This window comes from Musca autumnalis, unplaced genomic scaffold, assembly GCF_047663935.1.
Source record: "Musca autumnalis isolate F117 unplaced genomic scaffold, ASM4766393v1 scaffold_3, whole genome shotgun sequence".
NCBI lineage: Eukaryota > Metazoa > Arthropoda > Insecta > Diptera > Muscidae > Musca > Musca autumnalis.
Window position 1 is genome coordinate 67,872,684 of NW_027411866.1, and position 11,793 is coordinate 67,884,476.

Genomic DNA, 11,793 nt, shown 5'->3' on the forward strand with positions numbered 1-11,793 from the left:
CCGAAAATACGTGGGTACCAAAATTAACTACTCCTAATTGCCGAGGAAAATATTACATCTTATAAAACAAACATGAACAAAATAGTGTATTGTAAAAATCTGAAAATATATATTGTTGGTACAACAATATATTTTGTGTCATTATGGTGCCTGACACAAAATATGTGGTTGAAACAACATATTTTCAGATTTTTAAAATATACTATTTTGTTATTAGAATATGATTGCTCCTACAATATCTCTTCTCTGCGTGTATGATTATAATACGATGACTCAATTCACTTCAATTATAACGTAATATAATTCTCGCTTTCATAACATTGATTCAAATACTTGTGTCCCTGATCTTATTGATTACCAGCATATTCAATTGTTTATTCCATAATTTGTACAATGAAAAAGAAAATGTCTATGGGTCCAGATGGTCATGTTTATATTATAGCATTTTGCAGGGTTAACCTTCTTTATGAGGATTTATTTGAAATATGAGCAATGGACTTGACATTTAAAACCCAGTAGGTTTGTTAAATCCGGTTATATATAAACGTACTATAACATTTATTTTTAACTGCTGCCTGAGAATAAATTATTTCCATATAACTTTGAAGGGGGGCTAGGGTTATTCCAATCTTAAATAGTAGAAAGCCACCAAATTCTGTTGGTAGTTACAAGTAGTTATTTATTGAAAGGCATAACATTATTCCCGACCAACAGTTTGGATTCAGAAGTTTTCATAGCGGTATTCATCAGGCAAAACGAATATGTAACTTTGTAAAATTGTGTGTTCGAAAATAAGATGTCAACAGGATTAGTTCTATTAGATGTAGAAAAAAGCTTTTGAAACTGTTTGGCATGATATTCTTATTTATAAGCTTGTTCAATTTGGTTTCCCTCTACATCTAGTAAAACTTATAAACAGTTTTTAAGAAACCGCAAATTTTATGTTTGCGTTAATAATTCCGTTTCAAATGAAATTGCAGTAACGGCTGGGGTACAACAAGGATCAGTTTTTGGGTCTCCTATACATAATATTCTACTCTGATTTCCCTAAGTTGACCAACTGCTACACTGCCTTATATGCTAATGATGTTAGAATTTTCACAACAGTAGTGCGATTCTCTAACTCATTTTTTTGAGTTACCGATAATTGTCGGTAAAATTACCGATAGCAAGAGTGTTGTCAACTTTTATTTGAACTTTTCATTCATAATTTTGCGTTTTAATTTTACCGATTTTTGTCGGTAACTCAAAAAATGTGTTAGAGAATTGCACTACAAGTCAATGTCCTGGAAATAACTAGCACAGCCTCTCTCAAAAGATCTGTTGAAAGTATTGATTCATATATGTATGAACAAATGAAAAATTAAACTGAATGTGACTAAATCGCAGGCCATCTTTTTCGCTAGAATAAGAAAATCTTGCAATTTACCAAATGCACCTCTCTGCATATCAAATCATTCCATTCCTTGGTTAGCAAGTGTAAAATATCTAGGTATAATTCTAGATACTAAATTATTCTATCGTGATCATATCAAATTTACCAAGAACAAATTTACTATCGATATCAAATTGATGTACAGATAATTAATAGAAATTCTAAATTATCATTTAGCAACAAAATACTGATTTACAAATCCATTTTCAAGTCATACATACATATGTATGGTTCGCCCGTCTGGGGAGTATGTGCTAATTCCCATATTAAAACATTACAGATTTGCTAAAATAAACTTTTAAAATTAATCATGGCATTTTTCTACAAAAGGACTTCAATGTGGAGTTTAAATGCTACCACAACCAATTTTAGAAGTTCAGGAAAGATTCAAAATTCACTGTAGCATAGCGACCAACCAACTCATACATGTGTTATTTAAACATATAGATGGGATTCTACCTGGTATTTACCCATGTTTTGGGTAAATACCTATTTCGTGTGTTTATTTAGGTATTTAAATGGTTTAATAATAAAGGTTTGCTAAAGCTTCCTGTCGATTTAAATTTTTTTCTTTCGACTGTTCCTAAAACGTCAAAACAATATACACAATCTTTGTATGTGTGTGTGATGTTTGAATAATCCCCCCAAACCAAGTGCGGATATTATTCGAATGTCCGGCACAACTTTCGAAAAGGATATCACTGTCGAAGGATTGGCAAATGTTTTTCGGGTGTACACAAGCACGTTGTTCTTTTGTTCGTCAAATGTTTAAAAACGATATCATTTTCGAACATTTTGCGAATGTTTTTTCTTCACAAGAAAAATTGTTTCGAGAAACATTTTTTACTTCGGAAATTTTTTACGTTTTAAAAAATAATTTTATGTAATTCGTGAAAAATTCCCATTTGCTTTTTTCAAATATTTTCGATATAAATGCTACTTATAATATTAACAAGAAGTGATGATAATAGTCCGGTCAAAATAGACATTGAAATAGCAAAAATTCCCACAAAGCTGAATTTTGGTGGAGAGCTAGGGTTTGCCATTAGAAGCAACGTCCTAAAAGTCCCCATCGATCCCATGTGTGCAATTCGGGGTCAAAGGTCAAAATTTAGGGGTTTTTAGGTTTTCGGATTTATTTTTTGAAAACGGTTGATCTAATCAAAAAGTGACTAAAGTAAATATTGTAGACAGAAAAATTATCTACAAGTTTGACCTTTATAATTTTTTTCCTAGAAGGAATAATTTTTGAGATATATCTGTTCTAAAAAACACATGATTTTTATGCACTTATAAGGGAAATATGCACATATTCAGACGAACCGGCTAAAATAAGCGAAGTAATCGGGTCTGTCCCCCAAAAAATATATATTTTCTTGAAGAGCGAAATTATAGCTATCTCCTAAAAAAAACCAACAAAATCGGAGCGTGTTTAGTAGAGTTATTCAATGTTAAAGTCATTTTATGCAAAAATAGCCCATTTAACCCACATGTATAATCGAAAGCCCAACGGGAACGACCCCAACGAAAACTCTCCGATTTTTTTCAAGTTTTGTCAGAAGGTAGGGTTTGTTGCGCTGATTACGGAAATGTATAATTTTCAACGGTTGCGGATCCGGTTCGCCGGTTATTAGACCCGAAAGGCCAAATTTAAAAACCGGGTTAGACCCGGTTCTACTGAACCGATTACTGCAAAGTGGATATCGTTTGAAAGCTTACGGAAGTATCTAACACATAGTTACTTTGACCGGTTCGCCTCATAATGTACTTACGCGGCTAATTTTTTATTTGACCTTTAGATCGAGATTTCTCGAAAATGGTAAGTCCTTTTTAAGAATCATAAAGACCACTCTTGTAGACATTTATTGAATCTACAACTTTTACTTTAGCCGGCTTTTGCTAAGTTTTACAGTTTTTGAGAAAAATTAAAAAAACTGAATAATGCCTCCAAAAATGACCTTTGACCCCGAATAACTTGTTTTGCACACATGGGATCGATGGGGACTTTTAGGACGTTGCTTCTAATGGCTAACCCTAGCTCTCCACCAAAATTCAGCTTTGTGGGAATTTTTGCTATTTCCCCCTTATACGCATGTCTATTTTGACCGGACTATAAACACAACATATAGCTTGGTTACAAATACAAGACAACAATGTTTATAAACTGTTACACGCAATCAATCGCAAACATTACAAAGAAGAAAATGTACATAACAGGAAAATAAAGAGACGTCAGATAAAGTTAAACATGTCATAAAATCGAAACTCCGTCAAAAATGCTTTTCGTTCTCGAGTGTCGTTTTCGAACAAAATATCCTCAAAACTATCGAAAAACATTCGAAAACGGATCGTTTGCGATAGCAATGGTATGCGGGGATATGCCAACAATTTTAAAAACAATCGAATTCAATGATTTTCAAAATTGTTTTTAGAACATTTGTATGGAAGAAATCCTTCAGCTTATTATTGAAACAAACATTTTATCATATCCACAACACGATTATGTGGAGAAACCTTGGCCCTTCATTCATTTTTCGCTTTTTTTATAAAATGCTCAAAATTGGTATTTTGTAAACAAACCCACTTGTTGCCTTTTTGTTTACTAATTTTGAAGTTTTATGAATTCAGGAAAAACAAGGGTTCTATAGATTTTTTTATATAAATCTACCTCTTTACTTATACCATGGGTATTTAAAAAGTTATTTTGAAATGAAAATTTTGTTTTTCTATCAGACATAAAATCAAAAAGAAAACAAAAAAAACGGTTTAACCTCGCGGACTATACTTTTTATATGTAAAATCGAGCGTTGGAGTTGTATGTAGGAAGAAAATCAATGCAGACCGCAGCAAATATTGCTTTGTCGAAACCAAAATCTCAAGATTATCAGCTGAAATCAAAAGTTAAGCCATCAGATATATGAAAAAATAAGAATATCGGTGCGTTTACGTTTTTCCGCAAGAAGGACTTCAACAAACCGTTCTAAAAGCCCTTATGTGTCAAAATCTACGCTGTAACTATATATGAAAGATTTAACAAAAATATGGACCAAGATTGGTAAAATATTAACTACCATTTTATTCATAGTCACTTAAAATTTGTTAAAATACTGCGCTTTCACGTCCAATTGGATGATTTTAGTTTCTGTAGTTTTTACCCACATATTGGGTAAATACCTGGGTAATTTTTTTTTTACCCAATTTACCCAATTTAATGGGTATTTACCATTTGGGTATTTACCCATTTCCCATCTCTATTTATACAACAATAGTACTGCTTTATTTATACTTACATGTAATTTAACTTTGCTTTTATGGAAAAAAATCAAATGTTTTTGCCATCTAGCAAATACCTCTAAAAATATATTTAATTTCATAGAAGATATATATATATATATATATATATATATATATATATATATATATATGTATAATTCGCTCTCTATTCGTTGTTCGAACCCAAATTACGATATAATTACTTCATTTCCCATACAAAATTTTAAGAACGAACAACATTGTTCAATTTAAATTACTCTCAGACCGACGATAAAATGTGTCCCATATCTAACAAATGAGAGAATTTATCGAAATAAATTAATTATGACAAGAAAAATAAAAAATTAAAAATGTATTAAACATCCAAACATTTTTAGGAAAACTGCAAAATGTGAATGAAAAGTAAACGGTTAAACGACTGCTATACATTCAAATCATAGCAAAGTTTGTCTTCTCTTTCATTGCAGTTACATTTAGAAACAAAAATCAAATGCCTGCCGGAAAGTCTGTATACCAAAAAGTTATTTTGGCAGGTCTCTCTCTCGTTAATTTTTCAAATAGAAAAATTTGAAAATATACTGAAAACACCAAAATGTTGAGAAAAAAAATAGAAAACATGAATGAAAATATTATAATTTAATATTGAATAGATATCTGTAAGAAGGACAAATATTTTTTCAGTTCATATCAATTAATTTTACTCGTCTTTTGGCTGAAACTTTCTTTAAAATCACTAACCAAAAACTATGAATATATGAATCATGTTGCTATGAATTGTGCACCATGTCGTATCAACGGGTTAATTCGTGTACGTAATTATGAGAACGAAGGACGTGATTCAAATGCTGGTATGAACATGGCATTATATAATGTTATAGATTATATAATAGAATTGTAATTAAAATATGTTACTACTTGAATAAATAAATAAAAATAATTAAATATATATTTTTGTATTTTCAGGAATCAAATGCCTGAGCGCGAAGCATTGTTATCGATGTCCAAAAACGTATACACAGTTTTAAACAGCAATATGATAATATAAATGTCGAAGCTAGTCCAAACCACTAACAAAACAACACCAAACTGGAGCTTGAAATGGTCTATTATAAAAATTTAAACCACGCTGCAAATCACTTTAATGTTATACTTAATATACAATGTCAATGATATAATACATTAATATATAGATATATATATTAATATACAAATTGTAAAGCATAAATTATTTGTTAATGCCAATAGCATCTAACGTGCGATGTGTAAAAGTTGAAACGACTTTAGGAGCATATAAAAAATTTAAGTACAAGTACGCCTGCTTTCCAGTTTCCATAGTAACATATGCATCCAAATTAAACTATTATTACGCACCTTTTATTTTAACAAATGATAAAATTAAAACATTCATATGCCATTTAAAAACATTGTCAATTTATTTATAATAATTATTATCTGTACTCCTGTTTGCACGTCTCTGTTAAAAGCCACGACTATGACTTACTACATACGCAGTATACACATAGACATATTATCATATAGACAAAGGAATGCTTTCACAAATTTTGTTATATTGCTATATTTCCTATATTGAATGGCTATATCGCTTGAATAACTTCTTTACTGTCGTACAATTATTGCTATTCTTCCTTATTATTATTATTATTATTATTATTATTATTATTATTATTATTATTATTATTATTATTATTATTATTATTATTATTATTATTATTATTATTATATTATGTAAAAATCCACTTGCAGATCTACGTCAAGATACTTAGGGGTTGTACGAAATTGTCATTGTATAACTATTTTTAGCATTCCAAATTTAATTTTCTTAATTTATTATATAATTATGGTGAACGTGATTGATATTATTTGAATACTCTAAACTATGTTTTTTTTCTATTTTTATTATTTGAAAGCCATGCAAGTATTCTGGGACTATTAATAAATACATGTTTACCTAACTATACTGGATGTATTTTAGACATCACACGTTAAACGCTAACATTAAACATAGTATCTAGTAGTAAAAAATATTTTAATGCTTTAGAGCTTACATTTTGTTTGTAAAATATATATCTGGTGGAAAAGGAATTAATAAGGTTCATATGTTAACATACATATAAAAGTATTATTTTGGTTGGAGTGTATCCCAGCAAGCAACGATGAATGGACAGTCGGAATCTTATCCAATAAGATCAAGCACACGGGAAGAACTGTGCCATTCATATGATAGAGCTTAAATTTTGTTTGTAAAATATATATCTGGTGGAAAAGGAATTAATAATGGTCATATTTTAACATACATATAAAAGTATTATTTTGGTTGGAGTGTATCCCAGCAAGCAACGATGAATGCGACCGTCGGAATCTTATCCAATAAGATCAAGCACACGGAAAGAACTGCTCCATGCATATGATAGTGGCACAGTTCTTCCCGTGTGCTTGATCTTATTGGATAAGATTCCGACTGTCGCATTCATCGTTGCTTGCTGGGATAAGTCACAAATACTCTCTGAATTTTATAAAATGCAATAAAGTTTCAATGGTATTGAATTCAATAGTTTCCATTTGATTCCAAACTTAAATACGTAATATCATGGTGATCGGTTAGCGTTATCACGATCATGTGACATGGAAACGACCTTTAATAACATTGGAATTTTTATGGGGGATTTGTGAATTTTCTTGCAATTCCAATTTTTTCCAGTCTATGGTTTTTGTAAAAATCGATTTAGGTATTATGTGCACCAAACCTATACAACCAAGACAAATATGTTTACATATGTATATCTAAATGTTGTAAAAGTTAGAACAAAGTATCTCAAACTTGCTTGAAATTGATTAATATATACTTAAATATAAATGTTTTATATAATAGCCTTTGATACAACAACAGTATATAGCTCTAAGCTTACGCTTCATCAAAGCCGTAATACAAATACCTCGGGTAACGAGCATATTTCATATAACAACATTATTAATTTTAGATTATTTATATGACATTCAAAGCGACAAGGAAAAAACGGTTGTTTAGGTACGAGCATAGGCAGTTGCTGTTCTATCATTTTTTTACTCAGTGTCATAAAATCCGCTATTCGCATAATTTACAATTTTTCTGTCAAATACAAATGTATGAACCGAATTCAACAAAATCTGATAAACATTAACGGTTTTCACGAATGGTGGTAAAGTGGTATTGCAGATCTATTACATCTTGTAAATATTGTAGATATACAACTGTTTACAATACCACAACAACAAATTACATGAAAGTTTACCAAAATCCTACAAAAAAGTATTGTATACTATTGTACTTTGTTGCTACAAGGGTGTATAACAGCTGATTATTTTGCCACTATTTTAAAATGTTTTTTGTTTTATGTTTGTGAAAAATATAAATGTGAAAATAATAAAAGTATAAATACCAAGAAAAAGAGAATTTTTAGAAAAAAAGACGCAATAAAACTGAAATTAAAAGATCGATTGGCGATGAGCTTTGATATGTTTTGTTCTGTTTACTATATTCAAAAAAGACGTTCACACTTCGTTGTAAAAAACCCTAGTACATATAAAAGAGTTGAAGTTGTACCACCATAAGTGACAACCGCTATTGTGTTTGAACGTTAAGTATATGTATACGATTTCGACTTGATTAAATAGATTTCTCATATTTGATACACAAAATACCTAAAATCGAGGGGTAAATATAAGGGAACATTACATAGCCGTCGATATAGTGTTCGTTCTTGACCCAAAACGATGAACTGGTAAAAACTTCGCATCAATCTGACAAAAATACCTACATGTGGTGCATTCATTTCTTGAAAATCCAATCGAATTTAAGGATTTGGGATCAAATTTAATATTTTTTGAGGTATGCATTTCAATTAAAAATTTTTTGGACAATGTAACAATGTTATCAAAATACATCTCACAATAACTCGTGAAGCAATCCAACCATAGATTTTGAAAATATGTTAGGCTCATGGATAATAGGTTTTGGGTATTCCGTTTCATTTTGTATCTTGAAACAAGTACGAAAGCCTACAGTCGGGACAAGCCGGTGCTGTGGTAACCATACCATTACTCCTGTAGACTAGTCCAAGTGAAATGTATACACACAAAGGGTTTCTGCAACACAAATCACACCTTACATTTTTAAGGAAGGGCAGAAATGTATGAATATTTTTAGAGATAAAATAACAAATTCATATATAAAAATTTATTTTTTTCGAAATGAAAGTTAGAGAATATGTGTGTGAATTTTTTAGATTGAGGAAAAAATTCAATTTATTGAAAATCAAAATAGTTTGGTTTTAAGTGAAATCCCTTCAATCCGATGAATGGTGTATATTTTTAAATTAAATTTTAAATTCAAAAACCGGCTATTTTGAAGAAAAATGTCAAAATCTGCAATCTGCACACAAGAGGCTCAATGGCTGGATAAGCTAGTTCGATAGTGACTGCTACGCATATCACACGCCAACAAAAAGCGTTTTTGACAAACGATGAAGTGTCAATCCCACGGCAGCGGGTTCTTTCGTACCGGATTGACCCGAAACCATTGTGTTTCGGCCAGCGGCTGCCAACCCAGCAAAAAACCTATGCTTATATGTAGGTTTCTAGCTGCTACAACAACAACGATGAAGTGTGCGTAGAATGTACTGTGAATCACAGAAAAATTATTGTTTCAGAATAATTATATTAAAAGGCATTTTAAATTCCAAACCGCTTTATGATCAGTCTTAATGTACGGTATTCAGGTTATACGGATAATTAAGGAAATTAGAATACAACATCAGATATAAAGGTTTGATATTAGAAGTCGCCAAAACGCCATCGTTCAACTCTACATTATAACTTAAAGTTAGCTAAACTAGAATAATTAGAGCCACATTTCAGAAATCGAGATATTTCATCAACGTATTTTGATTAATGCGGTCCTATAGTGGGATATTCATATAATCTGTATCAAAATTAAGGATAAAAATTATCCTCTATTTTCTGGCGCGCTAAATTTTGACTAAAGTGTGTAAAGCAACACGAAATTTTAAATTTAACGTTTATGTTTCGTGCTCAAAGGTTCATGCTCAAAGATTTCTTTAGAAATCTATAAATGAAATGCGCCTATGTGTATTGTAAATCACTCTAATTGCGATTTTAAATTTTATAATAAATCAGTAAAAGCAAACAGAAAAATTAAATTGGGATAGATTGACGCCTTTTGGTATACAATTTATATTTGACCACTGCTAAAGAGCTTGATGCATAGAACGAATTCAAATAATATTATAAATCTCTCGAAATTTGTCATCCATGCATTCCCCTAAAAACCCTAGCCGTGACAAAGAAAACACATTTGAACTAAATACATTGAAAATTAATTCACTTCTACCAATATTGGACATGTGCAAACAGGATATATGTATGTGTATATAAAATAATATTCTTTTATATATATGTAAGAATTGCTATAGATGCGATTTACATTGGCCCACATAGGAGATGAATTAGAAGCAAGATTTGTTTATTTTACCCGAAAAATATGTAAAATTAATTTACAGTGAACTTATCTTTAGGTTAAAACTCACTTTACATTTCACATCTTTACGATTAATTCTTTCGTTTAAGTTTTTATTACAAACATAAATTTGTTGCTGTCAGATATTTTAATAGAAATATATAATTAAATTACAGTTCGTTTGGTCATTATTTAACTGTTTCCGATTATAGTTAAGAGAATTACTTACAAAATAGATATTATGTAGCGCTATACAATTTATAGCAAATATGATTTATACCAAATATATAATAAGTGAGCCGATGTAACATCCCCGTTACTCTGTTTTTAGTTGTCTAAATTGTTCCGTCCAATTATATTTTCTTTTATTTTTTGTGTATATTTTAAGCAAAGACAATTGTTCTCAAAGGCGTATTTAATATATCTAAACACAACATACTCACAATCACTGTTTTTGTTATTCTAGTCAATCATTGTTTTGTAATTACATATATAAATATACATATATCTATTTATATGAATAAAGGAATAAGCTTTCATTTTTATGTTACGCAGTTATGTATCAGTATCTAAATTGATATAATTTTTTCGGAAAATTGGATTTTGAAAAAAAACAGATATCAAGATTGTCCAAATATCATTTTATGTATTTCGATATAGAATATAAGCTGCTTAAATATAAGGCTAAATTACTCATGAAATACCTTGGATTGTAATGGCTTCGGCCAATGAGAAATCTACGGATTCCATAGGATACTAACCACATATTCTAAGGTTTTTCTTATACAAGAATATCAACTTCTCCAAAAATTTTGCACAGAAGAAATTAAATAAAATATATACATATAAACCTGAACAACAAATTTTGTGATTTTATAAAATATATATGGAATAGGATAACGTTTCTAGTGTTTGCTGAGCCACAAAAAATGGTTGCAAAAATTTATGTAAAACTCGGTAATTTTTGGATATTTTTGTATTTTTGTGAAACAGAGAACTGCGTAAGTAGCTGATTTTGACACTCATAAGCCACATGCTAAAAAAACAAGCGTATGTGCGGCTTGCTACTCAAAAAAATTAATGCAAGTGTTGCTTGGTATTCTCAAAATATGTACGAGTGTGGCTAGCCATTCAAAAAATAAGTTATTTAAAAATGGATATTTTTTGACACTTGCGTATGCTTTGCCAAGTAGTTTTAAATACGCAATAACATTTTCTGTTTTACTTTCTAGCACATTGCACATCAAGTATTGTTTTCAACCCTTGTTATTCAACCGATTGTCTCGTGCTCTCCGAGAGAGTGAGAGCTAAGAACATTTTCTAACACTGATTTTCAAACGTTAAAAGAACATGCAAAAGCACACATAACATTCCAAGCAAATAAAGAAAAGCATACACTAACGAAACAACAACAAATAAAATTAGAATTTTATTTATTATTGTCTTTTTAGGACGGAGGCCATTATTTATGAAGTTTTTAATTAATTAATTGAATTAATCGAGCTAACATGGCCTAAGGAGTTTTGTATTAAAAAATGAATTCTAGCGAAAT

At 30.2% G+C, this 11,793-nt stretch overlaps 1 protein-coding gene across 1 annotated transcript in view; it reads left to right on the forward strand.

Annotated features, from left to right (window-relative positions):
- The window catches only part of dtn (transmembrane protein 132C dtn), a 444,998-nt gene extending 433,894 nt beyond the window's left edge, over nucleotides 1–11,104 (forward strand). The window contains exon 17 of the mRNA XM_073979456.1: nucleotides 5,672–11,104. Within this exon, the coding sequence (XP_073835557.1) occupies nucleotides 5,672–5,686 (15 nt within the window). The 3' untranslated portion in view covers nucleotides 5,687–11,104. The remainder of the gene's footprint in view (nucleotides 1–5,671) is intronic.
- The last annotated feature ends 689 nt before the right edge of the window (nucleotides 11,105–11,793 follow it).